The 23,384-nt window shown below is 53.7% G+C and overlaps 1 protein-coding gene across 1 annotated transcript; it reads left to right on the top strand.

Moving 5' to 3' along the window:
* Positions 1-2,117: 2,117 nt before the first annotated feature.
* Positions 2,118-21,840, top strand: LOC120661250. Its single transcript, XM_039940014.1, has 13 exons — positions 2,118-2,127; positions 16,555-16,727; positions 16,788-16,988; positions 17,059-17,195; positions 17,287-17,547; positions 17,690-17,841; positions 18,313-18,377; positions 18,489-18,557; positions 18,638-18,951; positions 19,022-19,303; positions 19,442-19,590; positions 21,342-21,392; positions 21,494-21,840. Coding segments are annotated over exons 1-13 (1,947 nt in total). The 5' UTR covers positions 2,118-2,125; the 3' UTR covers positions 21,585-21,840.
* The last annotated feature ends 1,544 nt before the right edge of the window (positions 21,841-23,384 follow it).

The following is a 23,384-nucleotide window of genomic DNA, read 5'->3' as shown; positions in this document are numbered from 1 at the left end:
GTTTTCACACATGTAAAATAAAAGTTGCCACAAAAATAGAATATATTATATACACACGAGTTTCCTCACATATAAGACATAAGTTAAAAAAAAAATCAATCATACACTCATATACATAAGTTGACACAAAATAAAATCAATCATACACACACAAAACAAAAGTTGCAATACATATAAGTTAAGTTGTCACCACAGTAAGTCGATATATACATAAGTTGCTATAAAAAAGAGCAAGTCATCATATAATTGCTATTAGTGTAAAATATCATCAAAACATATGTAAGTGTGGTATAGTTTTGTTCGTATCGTTGTGTAGAACACAATGGTATAATCGGCTTATGAAATAGAAGTAATATGAAGGAGATAAAATATTTTTTATAAATAAGCTAGTTTAACATTAAAGAAGAGCAACATAAGACAGAGACAGTGATAACAGACCACATGTAAGGAATGAGGAAAGACACCATAGATAGAATGAGAGAGGGTGGCGGCCACTAATAGGTTTGTCTTTTTGTGACTAGAGAAATAGAATAGACATGGGGAATAAGTTTGTCTTTTTGTGACTAGAGGAATAGAATAGACGGGTGGAAGGGGTCGTACGATAGCTCTAAACCACAATAGATTGTGCATTCGTCCAAACTAAAAAGCTATACTACTTAAAAGTGAGTAAGAGCAGTTTCAAGAGACTTCATAAAATCTTTTGGATAGGTAAATATTTATAAAAACCTCAAAAATGTGTATCCAACAACCTAGCTATTCTTCCCCGCTCGGTATTCGGTTTGGAAAAAAGAATCCCCTCGCTCGGACATTGCTATAGCTTGTCACCATGAGACATCGGGGAAATCCGAAAGCGTGGAAGGAGGATCGAACGGTTTGCTACGCCGGGCCACCCTTGAACTCCGTTTTCACCTGCATCTTCCGTTTGGGGCTAAACAGGCGCCAAATCGGCCTGTCTGCCTGCGCTCGTCCCAGCCCCGCGTCCCGCGAACGTCCCATCCTGCGGGAGACGCCGGCGCGCCGCCGCCGCGCGAGCAGAGGCCGCCGCCGCGCGAGTAGGAGGCCGGGGCCCCTGCCCTGCCGCCGCCGCGCGTTGGGCGGGAGGCAGTCGTGCCCCTCGCCTGCGCATTGGGAGGCCAGGCCCCACGAACTCCATACCAAATACCAAGCTCGCTTTCAATTCTTGAATCTATTTCCGACCCCATTTACATCTGAGCACAAGTCGCGCTCAAGAACTTGCCAAAAATCCATCAATAATTCGCAAGAGACCGTGCCTAGACCTTGACGAGGACGCCGCCATGGACGCGGACTGCCTCGTCGGCGAGGAGCCGGGATCGCCGTCGCAGCAGCCCGGTGACAAGCGAGCCTGGGCTTCTTCCAATTAGGAGTCTGCTTCACAGATGGACCACCATGGCAGCAGGGCGGCGCAGAGCGCAGAGCACCACGGCGGCAGGGCCACCGCGGCCACCTCCACGCGCGGGGAGCGGACGCCGCGCGAGGCAGGACCGGGCGGGTGCCGCAAGATGCAGGCGATCTGCAGCATCCGCGGCGCCGTCCCAGTGGAGTCCCGCGCTACCGGCACCCCCGGCCTCCCACGGCAACGGTTCCCTTCCCTCCCAGTGGCGGGAGCGGCGCGCTCGGACGGTTGTAAATGGGAGGAAAACGGAGTATGCGGGTCAAAACGGAGGTCTAGGGGTGGGCCGGCGCAACGGATCGTTGGATTCATTTTCAAGGCTCCGGATCGCTTCAATGTTACATGCCATGTTAGATAATCTGAGTCCGCCGAGCTCCCCTCCCGCGCGTCCCTCCCTGCGCTCCCCTCCTGGCGTTCCTCTCCCGCCGCCGGAGGGTGCAGTACCGGCGGAGGGCGGCGCGGGATCGCGTCAGAGGGCGGCGCAGACTCGCGGCGGAGGCCGCCGCTGAGCTTCCTCCCGTCGACGAGCTCCCCGTCGACGGCGGCTCCGGCCTGTACAAACCAGCGGCGTGACGCATCTTGCAGACGGGGTGTTCGGGGACGTATCTCACGACTAACAATTCCCCTCAATCCTAGATCTAACCCATCCCCGATTCCCCTGCTTCATCCGTACATATACTCTACTTTTGCGTAGTGACTAACAAAAGTTGCGCGATGTGAGTATCAATTTACTTTTGCGTAGTCGTAGTTGCTCACGGAGCAGTTCGCATCGAGTTTATACACTTTATATACTCTACTCTAAGCTAAAACATCCGTACATATGGGCTTTTCCTCCTTGTTACATTAGGATTTCTATTCTTTCTAGCATCTATGCGTGTGTGTGTGTCCAGTTAAATAGTTTTGTTTCGGCTTGCATACTTTTTGGCGGTCTTGACCAGCTGCTAGGAACTGGCTGCTGATATTTTCACCACTTGCTGATTTGCCATATAACTAGGGGAGCCTTTTTTTCATTTTTTAAATCAGTCCTTTGATACTAGTTTGTCGTGGTTTGCAAACCCACAGCCGGGGTGGCGTAGTGCACCCGTCTAAACCCAGAGGGTGATTACTCGGGGGTTAGTTAGGATTAGTCCAATCTCGGTGCAAGAACACGATGAACACAGAGGGTTTAGAGTGGTTCGGGCCGCCAGAGCGTAATACCCTACGTCCACTATGTGTTGTATTGCTTGCGCTCTCAAGAGGTCGAGAACGGGATTGTTCGGAGTGAATCCGAGCTTGTGTTGTGGGCGTGTCTAGCCCCGGGTCTGCCTTCCCTTGGCCTTCGAGAGTCTAGAGTGTGCAGCGAGCGCCTCCCTTTTATATCTCACGGATGCGCGTACATGTCCGTTGAGTCCCCGACATGTGGGCCCAACGATGTAGTATAGAATAACATACTGTACAGACATTATGCGGTTGCAGGCGACGGAGATCTCATTCCTGGATTTCCTTGCTCTACCCGTGGGAATCTTCCGTCCGGCATAGCCATGTCCTGTCTTGTCGAAGCGGTGCCAGGGCGTAGCTTGCGGCGTAGCATGCCGCGTGGCTGAACAGGCCGTGTAGCTTGCGGCGTAGGCGGTATGATGAAGAGGTGTTGTGCCGTCGTATCCATTTAATGCGGCAGACGGGCTCTACGCGGATGCGGCGCATGCGGCTGCACCGTGTACCTCGGTAATATGCGGTCTACAGTGAGGCCTGACAAAAGCTGCCCCGCGTGCCGCGGCGGCAGAGCACGCCTCAACCACCCGCATTGAATACGGTGGGTGGGCAAGTCTTCCAACGGAAGACTCGCCCTCGCGCCTGCGCCTGCGGGAGACGTGGCGCCCCCGGACCCCGCCCCGGTGGTATATTGGTTCTATGCGCGTGGGAGGTCCGGACGGACGCGGAGAGGTCTCGGACCCCTATGGGGGGGGTCCGAGCCCTCGGCTGTTGGCGCGGAGCTTCCCCTCCTCAGGGACACGTGGCGTCACCGGACCCGTCCCAGAGCGGGGAACGGGTCAGGGGCCGTTGGCCCGGTGAGGTAAGAGCCTGACCCCCTGGGCCCGGCTGCTCCGCCTCTTAGGGCGTAGTTATGGATGACTACGCGAGTCCTGCCTTGCTGCAGTAGAAGTGGGTATCCCTGCTACAGGGTACCGACAGTGGCCCCCGGGCCCACCTCGGGAGAGGCGACGAACCCGCAGGTGGAGCCACTACTGTGATCTGGCTCTGCATAACTTGAAGCCTCCAGCGTTAGACTGTGCACGCTGCAGGAGTCTTGTCTAGTTTTGACCATCTATCGGGTTTTTTGCTGCCTCATCACGTCGCAACGGCTTACTGACTCGTGGCCCCCACACATAGTGGTACACCTAGTCACGCGAGCGACGCTCGGCATTGTTGCGGCCAGGGTAAATGGAATTTTTACCACCAGCGCAGTTCCCGAAAAGCCTGGTCTTTGCCAGCGCTTCGTGCGCGCACGTCAGCTCGGCTTCCGCCTCGCTTCGCGCACGGGCGACGGTTCAGATCCCTCCTTTTCACACCTTCGTTTGTTACCCGCCTCTCCTAACAGACGGACCTGGGCCCCCTTGTCGTGGACTGGGCGGCTAACACCAGGCGTGAGTGTCGCTTGGCTTCCAGCGACAGTTCCGGGGCACGCCGGATGTATCAGGCTTCATAAATGGCCGATCCGCATACCGCAATTACGTTTCCGCATTCGTCTTCTTCCTTCCAAACCTTTGTGCCTCTTTGCATTCGAGCCTCCTCGCCCCTTGCCCTTCTGCGCAGATTGTTCCTCGCCTCCATAGCAAAATGGCGTCCCTCGTTCGTCCCCGTCGTTTCCAAACCGAGGCGGAACTGAACATGGTGCGCCGCCTGCTTGGGTGGAGTCCACAGGAGACTACCTGAGGAATTCGAGCAGGCTCGGTTCCCCTCAGCGATCTGCGCTCCGGGGAATTTGTGATGTTTATTTCGCACATTTCCACCGGCTTGGGGCTGCCGAGCTCTTCGTTCTTCCTGCTGCTGCTGGAGGATTTCGACCTCCAGCTCCAGCATCTCACGCCCCACTCCATCCTCATGACGTCGATGTTCGTCCACCTATGTGAGATGTTCGTGGGGGTGCGGCCTTGCATCATTCTCTTCCGCCACTTCTTCATCCTGGTGAAGTCCGGGAAGGGCAAGGATGAAGTGGGGCGTACTACTTCCAGACGAAGAGCGATCTGCAGACGCCCTACATCCCCGGGCTTACTAGCGGAAAGTGGGACGATTGGCACAAGGAGTGGGTGATCGCCACCACCGAAGCCAACGAGCGCCTCGCCCTGCCGACCGAGGGATCCGCCTCCGACCGCCAGTCCTAGAGGGCCAAGCCGTCCCTGCCGCCGGCGTTTGGCCCCGTGGTAAACAAGATCAAGACGTTGGCGGAGGGTGGCCTCACCTCGCTGCACGTGCTTGGGGACTTCCTGAAGCGCCGGATTGCCCCTCTGAAGCAGCGGCCGCGTCCTGCCTGGAGCTTCATCGGGCCCCAAGACTGCAGCTGGACCCACCGCGGGGAGGATAGCGACCTGACCCAGGAAGGCCTGGAGGTCTTGGTGCGGGCGGTGACGGGGGATATCTTCATCCCAGAGCACCTGATCCTCCCTCAGGGCGTCGTTCCCCTCAGCAAGGACTCGAGCCTAAGGGCTGCGGTGCTGGTCACTCTGCCGATCCTCGACAACGGTGGGCTGGCAGCGTGCCAAACTGGGGGCGACCCGGACCGTGGGATCCGGATCTCCGGTGTGTCCGAGGAACAGGCCGTGCCGAGCGCCGCGGGGTCTGGCCCTTCTGCCAAGGGCAAGCAGGCCGTGGCTGGTAGCTCCGCCGCGAGTGGTCCCAGCCAGGCCCGAAGCAGCTCCAGCGCATCGCCGGAGGAGGTGAGCCGGCGCAGGTTGCACCGTAGCGACGGGACCCCAGTTATGGATGCCGCCGCAAACCGTCAGAGGGCCACTGAGGACGCGGGCCAGGGTAGCTCCCGGGCCCCCGGCTCACGCGGGACCCCTCGAGTAGCCGCGCCGCCACCACCACCGCCGGGAGGTGCCTCTCCCCGACTGCAGCAGCAGCCTCCACGACCACTACCGCCACCAGGGAAGCAGCAACAGCCACGAGGTGCGCCTCCGCCGCCTCCACGGCAGCAGCGGTCGCCCATTATTCCTGATGTTTCGCTTTTTGCTGAAGAGCTTCTTCTCTTCGTTTTCCAGGGACTCTCGCCCAGGCAGCTCTTCTGCCACCGCTCGCTTGTCAGCAGGGGTCCAGGCGGCCGGCGCCTCGGCGGCAACGGCGGAAGCGACGGCGGATGTGGGAACCTCGGGTGCGGCGACCTCCGCTAACCCGATGGCGCCCAGCGCGGCGGCGGCAGATGCGCCAGTGCCAGGCACAGCAACGCCCGACGCGGTGGCCCCCGAGGCACCGGTTACAGCGGCAGACGCGCCGACACCGGGCTTGGCGACGGCGAGCACAGCGGCAGCGGGCGCAACAACGGCGAGCACCTCGGTACCCGAGGTCCCGACGTCTGTGCCGGATGTCCCCACCCCCAGCTCCCAACCTACAGCAGAGGAAGAGCTGGAGGTGGTCTCTGTTAGGCGGCTCTTGCAGGGTCCCCCAGAGGAGGATGCGGTTCCCGTCCCCCGGGTGCTGGTCCGGGTCCGTCGGACGATAGAAGAGGCGACTTCTACCGCCGAGGCAGCATTCCAACGGGAGTGGGCAGCTCTAGAGAGCGAGCGTCAGCACCTCGTCGACTGGCACATCCGCCTGGAGGAGCGCACGAAGGCTGAAGCCTCCCGTGCTGCCACCGCCCGGTCCGAGCTTGAGGCCGATCTCGAGTCCTACAGGAAAGGGCTCCGGAAGGTGTTCGACCGGAAGCTCGCGGCGGCGGGACGGGAGAAAGCCTTGGCGCTGCGGGAGGAGGCCATTGCCAAGGAGGAGGCCAGCCTTGCAGCCCAGCGATCCGAGCTTGAGTCTCGCAGCCAGGGGCTCGAGGCCCGCAAGCTGGAGCTCGACAAACTCTTCGAGTCCCTGCATCAATGGCGCTCGGAGCTGCAGGAGACCGCCAGCCAGCAGGCTGTTGCCGAGATGGAGCTCGAGGGGGAGAGGAAGTCCCTTGCACGGCAGGAATCCCTCACCACCAGCATGGAGCAGGCCCTTGCGTGCCAGCGCGAGTGTCTTAAGACCTTGAAGGAGTCAGCGGCGCGGAAGGAGGCCTCGCTCCAAGAGAAGACCCGCCAGCTGGAGGCGGCTCAGGCGGCACTGGATGCCCATGTGCAGGGGGCGGTTCAGTAGGCAGTTCGGAAGCTGTAGGAGGACCAGCGCATGGGGGCCCAGCGAATCATCGACTGGGCGAGCGAAGCAAGCTCAGCTCTGGTGCCACTAGGAATGAGTCCAATCCAAGTGGCGGAGCCGCCAACTTCAATTGCTGACGCCCTCCCAGTGCTGAACTCTGCTTCAGATAGACTCCGGCGCCTGGAGCCGATCCTTGCTGGCCACCTTGAAGCCGAAAGCCGCGAGCTGTGCCGGATGGTGGCGGAGTACATTTTGACCTGCCTCCGGAGCCACGACCCTGCCATCTCGCTAGCCCCCGTCGTCGATGGTCCAGTGGCGGAGACGGAGGCCTCCGCTCGGGAAAGTGTGCGAGAGGTCGTCGACTTCGTAGTTGCTTATTTCAAGCGAGAGCCTGCAGATTCCTGAGCTAGACCATCACAGCAGGTGAACTTTTGTTTTTTGTGTTATGTAAATACATTGTACTTGATGAAATTTTAATAGAAGAAATTTCAACTTAGTTGTTTGTCAGTTGCTCTGGTTGCGGTGTGCAGCACCCCAGCGCCCTGGCCCCCTGGTAGATAGGTTCAGTTGTTAGAACCTATCTGCCATCCGAGTCGAGAAGACGCTCTGGACCCCCGTATGAGGTTGAGCAAGTGTCCTTGGGCTTAGGTGTAGCATATATTGCAAGTCAAACAAGCGACTTATTCCCTGTATAGCAGAAAAAACTACAGAGAGGCAAATCAAACTCACTAGGATGGTAGTAATGATACTGCAACTTAGCTGTTTGACGCATGCAGAATCGATCCTTGGTGTTTGGCTCAAAGCGAACGCTCCGGGCCCCTTGGGAGACAGGCTCAATTGTTTAAGTCTGTCTACCACCGTGACTGGACATCGATCTGCATGAAGTCTTAAAGCGGATGCCGGGACCCCCTGGTAGGTAGGCTCAATGGTTTGAGGCTAGCTACCACCAGTCAAGGCTTAACCTGCATACCACTCAAGGTCAAAGCTTAGTAGCCGGCCCGCGGGACCTATTCTGAACCGGCCCCCAAGCTAGTATGAGGTCCGGGGCTCCGGATATGCAGGTCCAGGCAACACGATTGTTGTTACAGAGTGGTGGAGTGTGTCGTCTTAGGATACGGAACCAGGCGAAGGCGCTACACAGGGCTCCGGACCACACCAGCAAACAAGCATGACTTTACCGGACCTGCCTTCGACGTTCCGGACCCCTCCCTAGCAGTGGGTGAGGCCATTCTGTCGTACTCGATCCTTTGAGATATGGAGCTGGAACTAACGTGTAGGACTTAGGAAGCCAACCCTTGAGCTAGAACGAGGTCCGGGTCCCTAATTACCCAGCTTCGGGTACTAGAGCACTCGTTACAGGGTGGTGGAGTGTGTAGGCTTTGAGTACGGAACCGGCTAAGCGGCTACACAGGACTCCGGACCACCCCAGGAAACAAGCACCCCCTTTCCAGAGCAGGTCCCTAGGGGTCCGGACCCCTCTTCCAGCAGCAAAGGGGTCCGGACCTGTACGGCAGTCCGGCAACTCAATACAGATCTTAGCTGTAGCGACAAGAGTGAAAGTCCGCGTGGGGGTTAGAAAGGAAAAAACCCGAGAATCGAAATGCGAAATAAAATTTTGACACAAAGACAGAACTGAGAGCAAATCTTTCCTTTGCAACTTGATATACATGGCTTGCGCGATGGATGCCAGAGGCCGGGTTTATGAGGGCGGACGTCTACCGCTCTGGGCCGCGCGTTAATGCTAGCCGATGGTGCGATGGATGCCAGAGGCCGGTTTTACGAGGACGGACCCCCACCGCTCTGGACCGCACGCTAATTCTATCTTATTACAAAGAAAAAATTCATTTCTTGCTCTGTCTAAGTGTAAAACTTATGCAGATACTCTATGTTCCATGGGTTGGGTAGCAGCACCCCTTCTTATGTGGCAAAGCGAACGCATCCGGGTCGGCATACTTCTGTAACCTTGAAGGGACCCTCCTAGCTGGGGGAGAGTTTGTGGAGCCCTGCTCGGTTCAGGATCCGTCTCAGGACGAGGTCCCCAGCCCGGAGCTCCCTACTGTGCACGAACTGTTGATGATAACGCCTGGGCGCCTAGTTGTAGCGTACATTTCGGATTGCAGCGCGCCACCTTCGTTCGTCAACGAAGTCCACATCGTAACGCCGCAGTTGTTTCTGCATGGATTTGTCAAAAGTTTGGACCCGTGGAGAGCCCAGGTAAATTTCCGGGGGAAGGCATGCTTCAGCCCCGTAGACCAGGAAGAATGGGGTCTCCTCGGTGGCTTGGATGGGTGTGGTCCGGTTGCCCTATAGTACACACGGAAGCTCATCAACCCATTTTGCACCATGCTTCTTCAAGCAGTTATAGGTGCGGGTCTTGAGTCCCCTAAGGACCTCTGCATTCGCTCTCTCGACCTGTCCATTGCTGCGGGGATGTACCACGGACGCAAAGCATAACTGGATGCTGATGTCCTCGCAGTACTCTTGGAAGAGTCTGCTTTTGAATTGGGTCTCGTTGTCCGCGATGATGCGGTTTGGGACGCCAAATCTGCACACAATGGACTTGAGGAATACGACTGCTGATTTTTTGGTGATGTTCACCACAAGGGTAACCTCCGGCCATTTTGTGAATTTATCAATGGCGGCGTAGAGGAACCGGTACCCGCCGACGGCACGGGTGAACGGCCCCAGGATATCCACGCCCCATACGGCGAATGACCATGAGGGCGGGATCATTCGCAGAGCTTGAGCCGGTGTGTGTATTTGCTTTGCATGAAACTGGCATGCTTTGCAGGACCTTACCAGCTCAGCTGCATCCTGGAGTGCTGTCGGCTAGTAGAAGCCATGCCGAAAGGCCTTACTAACAAGCGTGCGAGATGAGGAATGACTTCCACACTCGCCTTCATAGATCTCCGTGAGCAACTCGCGGCCCTCTTCTTGGGAAATGCACAACATGAGGATACCATTGGAGCCACGGCGGTAGAGATCCCCTTCTACCACCGCGTAGCGTTTAGCCATTTCGTACTATGCGCTCAGCGGACACATCGTCATCAGGATGGATATTGTCTTTCAGATAGTCCCGGATCTCGGAGATCCATGCATCGGGACCTCCCTGAGCAGGTGGGAGTGGCGCTGTGAGGTCTCCAGGCTCCTCAACAGCGCACAGAACCTAGAGCGGGCACCACAAATGGAATGCCGCCGGGACCGCTAGCTTCGAGGTGCTAGCTTGATCTCCTTCACCCAGTTCGGCAGGTTGGGCGGTAGGTCTCAGCAACCGTCTTTCGAAGATGTCCTCGGGCACGGATGCCCAGGTAGATGCTCTCGCGGAGAGATCATCTGCTGCTGAGCTTAATTCACGGGGAACATGTTGCAGTTCCAAGGCGTCGAAGTCCTTCTCGAGCTTCCTCACGTGAATGAGGTATGTCGCGAGCTGGGGATTGTTGCAGCTGCAATCCCCCCAGACCTGCTTGATGATTAGCTGAGAATCTCCCTTCACCAGGAGCTGCCGGACCCCCAGAGACAGGGCTTGTGTCAGGCCAAAGATCAAAGATTCGTACTCTGCCATGTTGTTGGTGGCCTTGAACTCAAGGTGCACCATGTACTTCAGCTGATCTCCGTTTGGGTCGATGGGAACCACACCAGCTCCAGCCCACTGCTTGCGAACGGATCCGTCAAAGAAGAGTGTCCAGTGGGGCTCGGTGAAGACTGGTGTCCTGACTTCCGGCTCCGGGGGTCCGGCGTTGATGTCCGGACCCCAAGAATTGCTTGGGGAAGGAGTCCATTCTGCTATGAAATTAGCCAGGATTTGGCTTTTGACTGCATGGCGGGGCTGGAAGTCCAGCTGGAACTCAGCCAACTCTGCTGCCCACTTGGCGATGTTGCCCATGGCGTTGGAGTTGTGCAGGATCGCTCTCAGCGGGTAAGAGGTCACTACGACAACTCTGTGGGCCTGAAAATAGTGGCGCAGTTTCCTGGACACAATAAGTATGGCATAGATACGCTAATGCGTCTCAAGATACCTGGCCTTTACCACGTGGAGGACTTCACTGACATAGTAGACTGGCTTCTAGATGGTCCGGACCTTGGCCACCGGGTCCGGCTCGCCCTTGTCCACCACGTCAGGTCCTTGGGCCCCCAGCGGTTCTGGGTTCCTACTGGGTCGAGGCTCCTCCGGACCCCCTTGTCTGGGGTCCGGACCTTCAGACAGAGGAGTGGTTGCCGGACCCCCCATGTCCGTGGTCCGGCTCACCATCCTTGGCCGGGGAGACCCTGGTGTCCCCCTAGCGAGCTTGCTCCGTCCTCTCGGCCACCAGCACCAAGTTGACCGCTTCTGCAGACACAGCAAGATACAAAAAACAATGTCTCACCTGGCTCTGGAGCCACCAATACTAGCAGTGAGGTGAGGTGCTGCTTCAGTTTCTGGAAGGCTTGTTTAGCCTCTTCAGTCCAAGAGAATGGACCGGACCTCCTCAATAGCTTGAAGAAGGGGAGGGTCCTCTCAGCCAGCCTCGAAATGAAGCGGCTAAGAGCGGCCAGAGATCCAGTAAGCTTCTGGACGTCCTTGATGCAGCCAGGAGGCCTCATCGCCTCGATCGCCTTGATCTTGGCTGGGTTTACCTCGATGCCTCGATGTGAGACCAGGAAACCCAGCAACTTCCCTACCGAGACGCCGAAAATGCACTTCTCAGGATTCAGCTTCGTGCGCGTCGCGCGCAGTCGGTCGAAGACGAGGGACATGTCCTCAACTAGTGTTGACCCTACCTTAGTCTTGACTACAATGTCATCGACATACACCTCAACTATATCTCTAATTAAATTACAGAAAGTTTTGTTCATAGCTCGCACAAACGTGGGTAAGGCATTCCGCAGACCATATGGCATGACAATATAGCAATAAAGTCAATCCACTGTTACAAAAGCAGTATGTTTTCTATCCTCTCTAGATATCTGAATCTGGTGGAAACCAGAGTATGCATCTAGAAAAGATAAAAGGTCACACCCGGAGGTGGAGTCCACAATTTGATCGATACGTGGAAGAGGATAGGAGTCTCTAGGACATGCCTTGTTGAGGCTGGTGTAGTCGATGCACATCCGAAGCTTCCCGTTGGCCTTTGGGACGATGACCGGGTTGGCCAACCACTCGGGGTGGTGGACCTCCTCGATGAAGCCAGCGTGTAGCAGCTTGCGGACTTCTTCACGGATGAAGTTTTGCCGCTCCACTGACTGCTTTCGAGGTTTCTGGCGTACAGGCGTGGCGTCGGGGTAGATCCTCAGATGGTGCTCGATCACTTCCCTGGGGATCCCGGGCATCTGTGACGGTTCCCAAGCGAACACGTCCATATTTGCCCGGAGGAAAGTGATGAGCGCGTCTTCCTATTTCTCCTCCAGGTTTCCCGTGATGTGGGTGGTCTTGGAGGAGTCCGCTCCGATCTGCACGGTCTTCACGGGAACATTGCCCGGGTTGGACGGTTGAACCTTATGTGCCCTGGCAGGCACCTTGGCTCGCGAGGTGGATGGGTCCTCCTCAGAACGTGCAGCCTCTGCCGTCAGAGCATGCAGTTTCTCAACTGCAGTGACGGCAGCGGTGCGGTCACCCCGCACAGCGAGGACACCGGCAGGGGAAGGCATCTTCAGGACCAAATACCCGTAATGGGCAATGGCCATGAAGCGATAGAGATCCGGCCTGCCAATGATGGCATTGAACGGTAGGTTCACCTCCGTAACATCGAACTGGACGCTCTCTGTGCGGAAATTCTCATCGGTCCCGAACGTGACCGGCAGAGTGATGCTCCCCAGAGGGAACACCGGATGTGGGCCCACTCCGGAGAATGGGCGAGAGGGAGTCAGTTTGGACTCCGGGATCTACAGCTGCTTGAACGCTGCATAGCTGATGACGTTGAGGCCAGCCCCACCGTCAATCAGCACGTGATAGAGCCTGATGTTGGCTATGACAGGGGCGGTGACTAGAGGTAGTACACCAGCCCCGGCCATATTCTCCGGGCAGTCAGATGGCCCGAAGGAGATGGTGGTGTTCCTCCAACTGTGGTGCGGCGCCGCCTTCGGGACCCCCGACTTCGCCGAAAGGACCTCTCGGCGAAGGGTCTTCACGTCCCGCCGGGAGACAAGCTCCCAGCTTCCACTGTACATTACGTACAACTTCTTGCGGCGCTCCTCGTTGTCAGAGTCGGAGTTGTCGTGGCTGTAAACGCCCTTTAGCTCCCGAGCGGGAGATTGGTACCCCAGCTCCTTCTCCCTGGCAGCGGTCTCACTGTCGGAGGCTTTCTCCTTGCCAGACCGCTGGCGATAAGGGGGTGAGCTGTCCTTGGAGGCCTGCTCACGCCGTACACTGACCCGCTTTGCGAGTTTCTGGATCTCGCGGCAGTCAGCGGCGCTGTGGCGAGCGGTGGGATAAACTGGGCATGAACCTCTGTTGCCACCTTGCGGGCGCGGACGCTTGCCATGCGCATTCTGGCCCCCAGCTGCTGCCACAGCAGCTGGTGCCGTTGCTGCAGCGACTGGACCGCCGGGATGTGGCTCCCCGCGACCCCGGTTCTTGTTCTTCTTTTTCTTGCGACCGCCCTGGACGGTAGCTCCGGAGCCACCAGCCTTGGCGCCTCCGTCTTGGGGGGCCGAGTGCCATGCGCGGCCCTGGCACACTTGTCATCCAGGGAGAAAAGCGTGGTAACGCTTTCCACCTCGTGCATCGCCAGTTTCTCGAGCATCTTCTCATCACGTACCCCCTGACGGGAAGCAGTAATGATATATGCGTCAGAGATACGAGGAATGGTACCCCGTACCTTGGTGAAGCGTGAGATGAATGCCCGGAGCGTCTCTCCGGGTTTCTGCCTCACGGCGTGGAGGTGAGCCTCCACACCTTGCTGCTGGTACGCACTGGCGAAGTTCGCAGTGAACCTCGCACAGAGCTCCTCCCAGGACTGAATCGTCCCAGGGGTGAGGTTCATGAGCCAAGTCTGGGCTGGCCCAGTCAAGGCTAAATGAAAGTAGCTCGCCATAACAGCGTCGTTGCCACCAGCTGCTGTGATGGTGGTAACGTACACCTGCAAGAATTCTGACGGATTAGTGGTACCGTCGTACTTCTCCGGTAGGTGCGGGCGGAACTTGGACGGCCATGCCACCGCGCGGAGGTGATCCACCAGCGCAGCGCAGCCCACCCCAGCCACCGGGGTGCCCGTCTGTATCCGGGCGTTTCCCGGAGGCTTGGGTGCCACTGCATCCAAGTCAGCGTTGAGGTTGCTGCCCTCGATGTTGAGGCGGCGTTCTCGCGCCCTTTCCACGGAGATGCGGGCGTCCTACCCCGCGCGCCTGCGGTTGAGCTCCGCCCGCAGGTCTTCTGTTCGCGCACCCCTCACCGTGGGGGAGCGCACGGACTCCGACGCACCGCCCTAGCGCCGGTGGTAGGGTACCACCGCATTGCCAGGCGGAGGTCGTTGCCCAGTCCTTGCAGAACTGGGAGAGGCCTGAGCCAGATAGAGGAGACGGTCAACGTCATCCCGCCACTGCCTCAGGGCGTCTGGCGAGGCTGCAACAGCCGGAGGGTTGCGAAGCAACTCCCTAGTTGCCGCCAGCGCTCCGCCGCTCGCAGCTTGTGAGGGGCCCCTTGACGGGCGCCCTGACTCTTGCCGACGTGCAGCGCACGCCGCTGCCGACGGTGGCTGCTACACGGGCACGGTTGCCCCTGGCGCAGGAAGGCGAGAGGCGTGTGGCGTGGATGACGCCACACCCTCCGTCATCTCCACGTCGTCGTCATGGTGGGAGTGCTCAACCACCCGAACCATGGAGATGAGCAAGAGATGAACTAAGACCAGCTAAAGCTGCCCCTACCTGGCACGCGAAATGTCGTGGTGTGCAAACCCACAGCCGGGTGGCGTAGTGCACCCGCCTAAACCCAGAGGGTGAGTACTCGGGGGTTAGCTAGGATTAGTCCAATCTCGGTGCAAGAACATGATGAACACAGAGGGTTTAGAGTGGTTCGGGCCGTCGGAGCGTAATACCCTACGTCCACTATGTGTTGTATTGCTTGCGCTCTCAAGAGGTCGAGAATGGGATTGTTCAGAGTGAATCCGAGCTTGTGTTGTGGGCGTGTCTAGCCCCGGGTCTGCCTTCCCTTGGCCTTCGAGAGTCTAGAGTGTGCAGCGAGGGCCTCCCTTTTATATCTCAAGGGAGCCGCGTACATAGCCGTTTAGTCCCCGACAGGTGGGCCCAATGATGTAGTATAGAATAACATACTGTACAGACATTATGGCGTTGCAGGCGACGGAGATCTCATTCCTGGATTTCCTTGCTCTGCCCGTGGGAATCTTCCGTCCGGCATAGCCATGTCCTGTCTTGTCGAAGCGGCGTCAGGGCGTAGCTTGCGGCGTAGCCTGCCGCGTGGCTGAACGGGCCGTTTAGCTTGCGTCGTCGGCGGTATGATGAAGAGGTGTCGTGCCGTCGTATCCATTTAATGCGACAGACGGGCTCTGCGCGGATGCGGTGCATGCGGCTGCACTGTGTACCTCGGTAATATGCGGTCTACAGTGAGGCCTGACAAAAGCTGCCCCGCGTGCCGCGGCGGCAGAGCATGCCTCATCCACCCCGCATTGAATATGATGGGTGGGCAAGTCTTCCAGCGGAAGACTCGCGCTCGCGCCTGCGCCTGCGGGACACGTGGCGCCCCCGGACCCCGCCCCGGCGGTATATTGGTTCTACGTGCGTGGGAGGTCCGGACGGACGCGGGGAGGTCTCGGACCCCTATGTGGGGGTCCGAGCCCTCGGCTATTGGCGCGGAGCTTCCCCTCCTCAGGGACACGTGGCGTCACCGGACCCGTCCCAAAGCGGGGAACGGGTCCGGGGCCGTTGGCCCGGTAAGGTAAGAGCCTGACCCCCTGGGCCCGGTTGCTCCGCCTCTTAGGGCGTAGTTATGGATGACTACGCGAGTCCTGCCTTGCTGCAATAGAAGTGGGTATCCCTGCTACAGGGTACCGACATAGTTTAAACATTTCTTATATTTTTTTGCTAAAGTTCTCTGATAGAACTCAAATGGAACAGTGCTTGCACCTGCACCATTTTTTTATTACTCACCGTCATATTTGATTCAAATCTTCTTCATGTAGTTTGTACACCAACGGACTAGACATGAATTCTGTACTACCATTAACTATTTTAACTCATCTCGTCAAAATCCAGATTGTACAGTAGATTAGTCATGGATCCTTTTTCACCATTAACACTGTTAACTCCCATCTCCTAAAATCTTTTCACCAGCATGACCACATCCCGAATCCTGTGTTGCTTCTCCTTCCACGCTCTCTCACTCCACTAAGGTGCCCACACCGAGTCGCTGTTTCTGCCACTCCTCCACAGGCGGTGCGACCTGGAACGAAGGGGACAGTTGCCATGCAGGGAATACAGTTAGGGAAACCAGACGCATGTTAGGGAAAACAGACGCATGCAGGGAATACAGACGGTGGTGATTTTCATCTGGTTGTAGAGGAGGAAGAAGCTTGGTGGTTGTCAACTCTGATCTGTCCGTAGGAAGAAAGTGCTAACAGCTTGACAGAGTTCTAGGTTGGGACAGAGTGGGTTGGATTCCAGTGATATTTTTGCATGGGGCAAATGATAATCTTGTGTGAGCAAATCTTCTCTAGTCCAGTGCAATGAGATTCCCTATCTTTTCCCTGTCAAATTACACACTGTTTAATATCAGTGAGCCTAAGAACATTAAAGTTAGCAAATGTTTCCAATTGATGTTGGGGGGCATTATTTATGTTCAATGTTACAACAAGGCCTAAGTAGCTTTACTAAACATTTGTATTTACTCGCTGCTTCAGGACTGCTAAGGACCGTAAGAACAAGCGGGGGGCTTCAGGACCGCAAAGGACCTTAAGAACTAGGAAACAGAGAACTACAAGTAGGAGCAAACTCCAGCTTTCAGGTGGGAGTGATGGCCCAAAACGTTCATTTCCAAAAGGCACTAGCCGCCGCATAAGAAAAATGTGGAAATGTGAGTATTGCTTTTGAATTAGCTGCTGCTTCCTTTTAGTGTACTATTTCTGTTAACTAGTACAAGAGAGTCTGGCAGCAATTGCTGATTTTCATAAGAAACGATGTGCTATTGAGGAGGAACGATTTGGCAGGTTTCCCGATCGGGATGTTCCAAAAATTTCCTTTAAAGAGAAACCATTTGGTTTTGAAGCTGCACGTGGCCAAGAACTTTGTCGATCCAGTGTCGTTTCACTTGCTTTGTTTGATGGTGATTGTGCTGGTATGCTATGATTTTTCCTAATTTGTAGTTTGGTATTTTGCTATTAATTATAAATCATGATTTTGTGCAGAAGAAAACATGTTGTTTGCATGCTCTGGCATAGCTCTACCACATGGGAAATCTATACTAGACCTAACAAGATTTGTCACTTCAGCATGTTTGGTTAGAGAATTCAATGACAAAAGAAATAGAGATGATAAATTGAGGGTTGGTGCTGCTGATCATTGTCTTCCATTTTGATTTGTTTATTCAAGCTAAGCGTGGCCATTCTGTGCTGATCTACTGCTTTTGTCACTAGGTTAAAGTGCGGCTTCCTGATAACACAACTACTGATGGGCTCTTGGGACTATATGATAAAGATATTGCTATTGTTACATCCATTAACCACCTAAATCTCTGTCCTGTACATCTCGATCTTCAGGCATCACCTGACTGCCCTGATGGTCACGTACTAGCTGCTGGACGTGCCTTCAATTCAGGCAGTTTTATGGCCATGCATGGATCTCTGTCTAATAAATCTCCCCACATCTTCCATTCTGATAGTGAAGATTTCACAGAGGTTTGTTGTTAATGTAGGCATGATGGAAAGCTTTAAAGTAATATTTGCATTATTAATGATACCTTTGGTCTAATGTGTCATTCATACACAAAAGTAAAATGCATTTTCCTTTCATAAACCTGCCACTTTGCTTTTGTTCTAGGCTGCACTTGGAGGGCCACTTGTAGGAATTGACGAGAGGTTTCATGGGATGATCGTTGATCTTTGTCATGATGGTTTTGAGGATAGGAAATGTGCCAAGTTCCTATCGCTGAAATCACTTTATGAACGCTTGGAGTTGTTTCAGATACTCAAGTATGTCTTTGGCAGTTCCAGTATCTGTGAGCTATACCTTCCCCACTTAATTATATTTGTTAACCTTTTTCTGGTGTTGCATCGGAGCCTTGTGGGTTTTCACTCTGCAATTTGTGGGCTGGAAACAAATTGTTTCTTTTTACGGACCTGGTGCAGACCTACATCATCAGTGCTCTCTCCTATTGTTAAATTAGCACCCATGCTTAATTTGAAGCTAGTGTGTCTAAATTAGAAAGAGCAAAAACAATTCATTCAGAAGATATGGGCAATACTTATATTTGTGGCTTATGAACCTGCTTACTCCTGTCATGTCTTTCGCTGAATACGCATGAGTCTGATTGCCGATTTTTTTCCCTGTACCTTGATTCCTTTGGTATGAGTTGTTTCATGTGTGGCTATACTTTCATTTTTGCTGTTTGGTTAGTTTCACTGTTTTATTTTTGAGAACGACACTGACATTTTGTATCGCAGTCCTAAAGAACTCCACTTCCGTGATTATTCGTTGCCTGAAGGTGTATCAAGTGTGGTCCCTTCAGGTGTGAATAATCTTGCAAGCCATCATTGTAAATGTTACCTATTGACCATAGTCTGCAGAATGTTATGTGTTGTCATTCGGAGTACTCATATTAATCACCTTGTTGCATCAGGATTCATGAAAACTAGTTACACTTTAAGATCCTTAGGTTATCCAATGCCACCACCACTTGTGCTTGAATGTAAGTTCTTTGGTTTTTACATTTCTGATGTCCCTTGTGCTCTTCTTTATAATTAACTGCTGATCTTGGTTTTTAATCAGTCAATGGTGAGTTGCTTAATCAATTTGAAGACCGTTTTGGTGAATTACGTGCTTGGAAAGGGTATCCTTTTGGTGCTCCGCCCAATGATTATTTCGAGTGTGTCTGGGAGAAACTTCAAAAGGAAGTTGTGACAAATATATCCCGTAGGGTTGTCTCACTTGCTTCTTTCAACAGTGATTATTCGAGATCCTTTGCTTGCACAGGGTTGCTTATAAAGTGGCATGGAAGCAGAGCCACACGCACTGTTGTCTTGACTTCTGCAAATTTAGTTAGAAGTCGTGCTAATGAAGATGAACTCGATGGAAACTTGAGGGTTGGTACTCCTATCACTCTTGGTCTTTTAAGTTATATAGTGGTTAGCTGATATCTCTTAATCACTGCAGATCGAGGTGTTTCTCCCACCGAATCAACGTTGTGATGGGACATTGGAAATGTATAATTTACACTATAATATTGCTATTGTCAGTGTCAAGAAAGGTTTCAATGCTATTCGACCAGAAGACATTTTTGATGGAAAGAAAGTGTCAGCTAAAAAGAAGGTAGTAGCTATAGGGCGTGACACTATATATGGACTATTGATGGCCACAATGGGTAAAGTCAAATGTGGTAACAAGGGCGAACTCAATTGCAAAGAGCTTCGCTGTTCCACTTGTAAAATTAAGAAGGTAGTGTGTTGAATTTCTCTTACTGTGTTTTACATGGTAACCTGTATTAAATAATTGCATTAGAATCTGAGTTATCTCTTTAATCACAATTCATCCACTGAAGTTATCCAGTTACATTTGCCTTTTTTTTGGTACTAGGCTGGGATTGGTGGCCCTCTTATTGATTTTGATGGGAGTTTTGTTGGTATGAACTTTTATGATGGAAGCGATGTGACTCCTTTCCTTCCAAGGCACGTGGTTGTTGATGCTTTATATGGAGCGAATAATCTCATATTACCATCCGAGAGGTAATTGTTTTCTTGTTATGTCTCAGTTATAACTGTGGGTGTTACAGCCTGTTAACTTGTGATTAAAAAATAGGAAAAAGTTCATTTTTGGCCATCCAATAATTGTCCGAGTTTGATTTTGGCCATGCAACTCCAAAACCGGATATCATTGACCATCGAACTATCAAAACCGTTCACATTTAGTCATCCACCTGTTTTGCAGGGCGGTTTTGCTGACGTGGACGCCACGTAGAGGTGAGGCCCACTTGTCAGTGATACCCCTCTCTTTCTTCTCTCTGTCTCCCTCTTTCTCTCTCCTGCCTCCTGTCTCCTCCCTCCTCCCTGCTCGCCGCCGCCGCTCGCCTCCTTCCTCCTCCCTGCTCGCCACCTCCTTGCTCACCGCCGCTGCTCGCCTCCTCCCGCCTCCCTACTCGCCGCCTCCCTGCTCTGCCCTCCACCGGACCGGGCGCGAGGCAGGGGAGGCCGAGCCACCAGCGCCGCCGCCCTCCGCCTCCCCGTCATCCAGCCTGGGTCCCCGTCCTCGAGCTCGCCATGAGCTTCTACGTCGCCGCCGCGGTCCATCCACTACGGCCTGGGACCATCGATGCCCCTGTCTTCTTTCTTCTCCACCCCGCACGACAGCGCCGAACAGCAGAGGAACCGGCACGGCGGCGACGCGGTGTTCCTCGCCGGCAGCATGGCCAGCTGGCGTCAGGGCTAGCGACACCGCAACCAGGAGGGACTGCGGCAGGAAGCGCGAGCGGCGGCCGGGCCACGAGGAGGAGGTGGAGCGAAGCCGCGAGTAGACCTCACCGACTCCACCGTTGCCGCCGCTGAGATCGAGGACCTCCGTCTCTTCTTCCTCCATCCAGGCATTGAACTCCCGCACCGAGGGATCCTCCCCGCCCTCCTGCGTTACCTCCTCCTTGCGGCCAATGTTGTTGTAGCCTGTGAATCAATCGAGCAGGACTCTAGCGCAGGCATGTAGCGGTCTAGCGGAGCAGGTAGCCAAAGACGGAAGGCCATCATCCACATTCCATGGAGGCACTCAACCAATCAGCAACGAGAATAAATCGTGCCATAACTAGTTCGATTTGGATAAAGTTGACCTCGATTTAGATATTGGCGAGCTCAAATTGGATCGCAGCGAGCTCGATTCGTAGTCAACGAGCTCGATTTGGCTGCGGACAAGCAGGAGCACAGCGACGACAGCACGCCGCGACTCACATAGGCGTTGTGCGCGTCGGCGAGCGTGTAGCGGTGGCGTATGGCCAGCGCTAGCAGCTCGGAGCACTCCCGGCAGCGGCGCACCGCGAGCTCCCTCGGTCCCCGGCGGTCCCGTCCAGTCCCGTTCCCTACGCCCAGGGCGGGGGCGGCCCTGCTGGGCGCGACCGGCGGCGCGGAGCAGTTCAACTGGGAGCAGCTCGCTGCGGACATCGAGACCGGCGTGCTCACCCCGTGCGTCACCAACCTGTCGCTGCGCAAGCCCGTCGCGGGCTTCCTCCGCCTGGGCTCGAAGAGAGTAGGGAGAGAAGAAACAGAGAGATGAGAGAGAAGGGAGGAAAATGGGCTGACATGTGGGTCCCACTGCCACGTGGCGTCCACGTCAGCGAATCCGCCCTGCAAAACAGCCGGATGGCCAAATGTGAATGATTTTGATAATTCGATGGTCAAGAATACCCGGTTTTGGAGTTGCATGGCCAAAATCAAACTCAGGCAATAGTTGGATGGCCAAAAATGAACTTTTTCTTAAAAAATATGTTGGATGACAGCTCAGTTAACCCTGTGCGACTTGATTCCATTAGAGGGGTGGAGGAAAACAGGTAATATTTGTTCTATTTTCTCGTTTCCACTTGTTTATGACTTACAACTATTTTATTCAACAACTTAACCTACATTGGATAAAAAATATTTTGGAGGACAGGTGGCCAGTGCCTAAAGCATATTGGTATCATGGTGAACTTGAGATGGATTTGGACGAAGTCCATATGCGTAGGGGAAGGACTCTCACGTGAACTTAATGGTGTATTAGTATCATGGTGCACTTAATGTGGATAGGTATGATGTACCTTAGCTTACTGGGAGTATTATCAATCGGATGTCAAAGTTTGCTAGTATCTAAGTAATCAGTAGCACTATCGTTGCCCTTATGTCTGAAACATTTGACTTGTACGGGTTACTGCAGGATTGTCTGACTGACAGTTGCAAACTTACAAGTTTGCTCAAATATTATCAAATTGTGCTTATGTGATCACAATTTTGCCAGGTTTATTTTATTTGAAATGAAGGGTTTATTTATGCACTCAACTCATAGAATTTTCCCCAACTTATGCGACATGAAGTAAATCAAAACGTTGATCTGCTCTTTCTTAGGCTCTAGTTTAGATAATGCATCTTTAGGTAGTACCGGTATCTTTCCTAGGCTCAATTACGCACAGGTCACCATAGACACATCGAAACTATATTAGTATCATGGTGCACTTAATGTGCATAGATATGATGTACCTTAGCTTATTGGGAGGACTATCAATCGAATGTCAAGCCATTAACAGACCTCGTTCTGCTCATCTTGTTAGTACTGAGGTTTCGTCCTATTTCCTTCTATTAGCACTGAGGTTTCGTCCTATTTCCTTCTTTTTAGCAATAGAGATCAATACACATAGTTAAGAACTAAGAACTCTCCTCGATCCTAAGATGAAAAGCTCCGAGTCACAATGGCCTACAAAATTGCAAGTCTTCTTAATTATGAAGAAAAGTTCCAAATTGAGCACCGCTGAAAGTGAACTTTGCCCAACAACTTGCTAGCTCAACGCGGTTGCACATGTGAGTAGGGTGGTAATGGACCATGACCTTAATGATTCCTTCACAATCTAACTTGACCCTTATACATTTTTAGCTCAAAATTATATAGGATTAAAGCCCAGTTCTTGAATTATCCAAGTCAAATTGAAACATGTTTGATGTTGTAAACAGCCTGTTTGGTTGGGGCAGAAGGATCCAATTGCAGGTTGTGTTCGGTGCCCATCCTCCCCACGTAACCAAGAAAAACACTACGTAGAAGTAGAAAATATAGCTTAACCTCTTCTATCTACTCGTAAATAATAATAAGTTGTTTCGGCAAATATTTTTCAAAACGGCTTCTTCTTTACCAGAGGAGCTGCTTCCAGGGACGGAGCTACAGGGTATGACGAGTGGGCCGCCGCATAATCTGTGGTCCAGCCCAGCCCAGTATGTGTAATAGGTAAAAAAAAACTTCTGCTAACCTGCACTGCTTGAAATTCTCTCCGCTGATGTGCTGATGTCCACAGGGTACTGATGCAAAACTTACGAAGTCTCGCTCTATTCATTTGTCTTGTCAGCCAACCAATCAATAATACTGCTCTCTTATACTAAATCAGCACTAGCCATCAGCTACGAGCCAATCAGCAGTTCTCTCATAACAAATCAGCGCCAGCGCCACCAGCCACAGCCAAGCAAACACAACATAACATATAATGACCGTCTGGTGTCCTCTTTTCCTTGGGAGTCGGTTTCTGTTCAATTCTTTTTCGATCATGTGGCAAGTCCGCAAGTATAGCCAGCGTCCGCGGCTCCGCCCGATCGACCACAGCTCCGCTCTCGTAGTATCCGCCTGCCTGACCAGGGATGGGAGCACCAGGGTCCAGGGCTCCATCCACTGCTCCAGCCAACGGACCATGCCAAGTGCCAATGCTACTTCGTGCAAGTGTATTGCTTCAAAAAAAAAAACTTCATACAGGTGTAAGAGCTAAGAATTGTGGTGGACTACAAGCAAGTTGAATGTTGATGTGAAGAAA

Source organism: Panicum virgatum, chromosome 2N (genome assembly GCF_016808335.1).
Source record: "Panicum virgatum strain AP13 chromosome 2N, P.virgatum_v5, whole genome shotgun sequence".
Lineage (NCBI taxonomy): Eukaryota > Viridiplantae > Streptophyta > Magnoliopsida > Poales > Poaceae > Panicum > Panicum virgatum.
The sequence above is the reverse complement of the archived record's forward strand: the minus strand, read 5'-3'. Positions and strand labels throughout refer to the sequence as shown.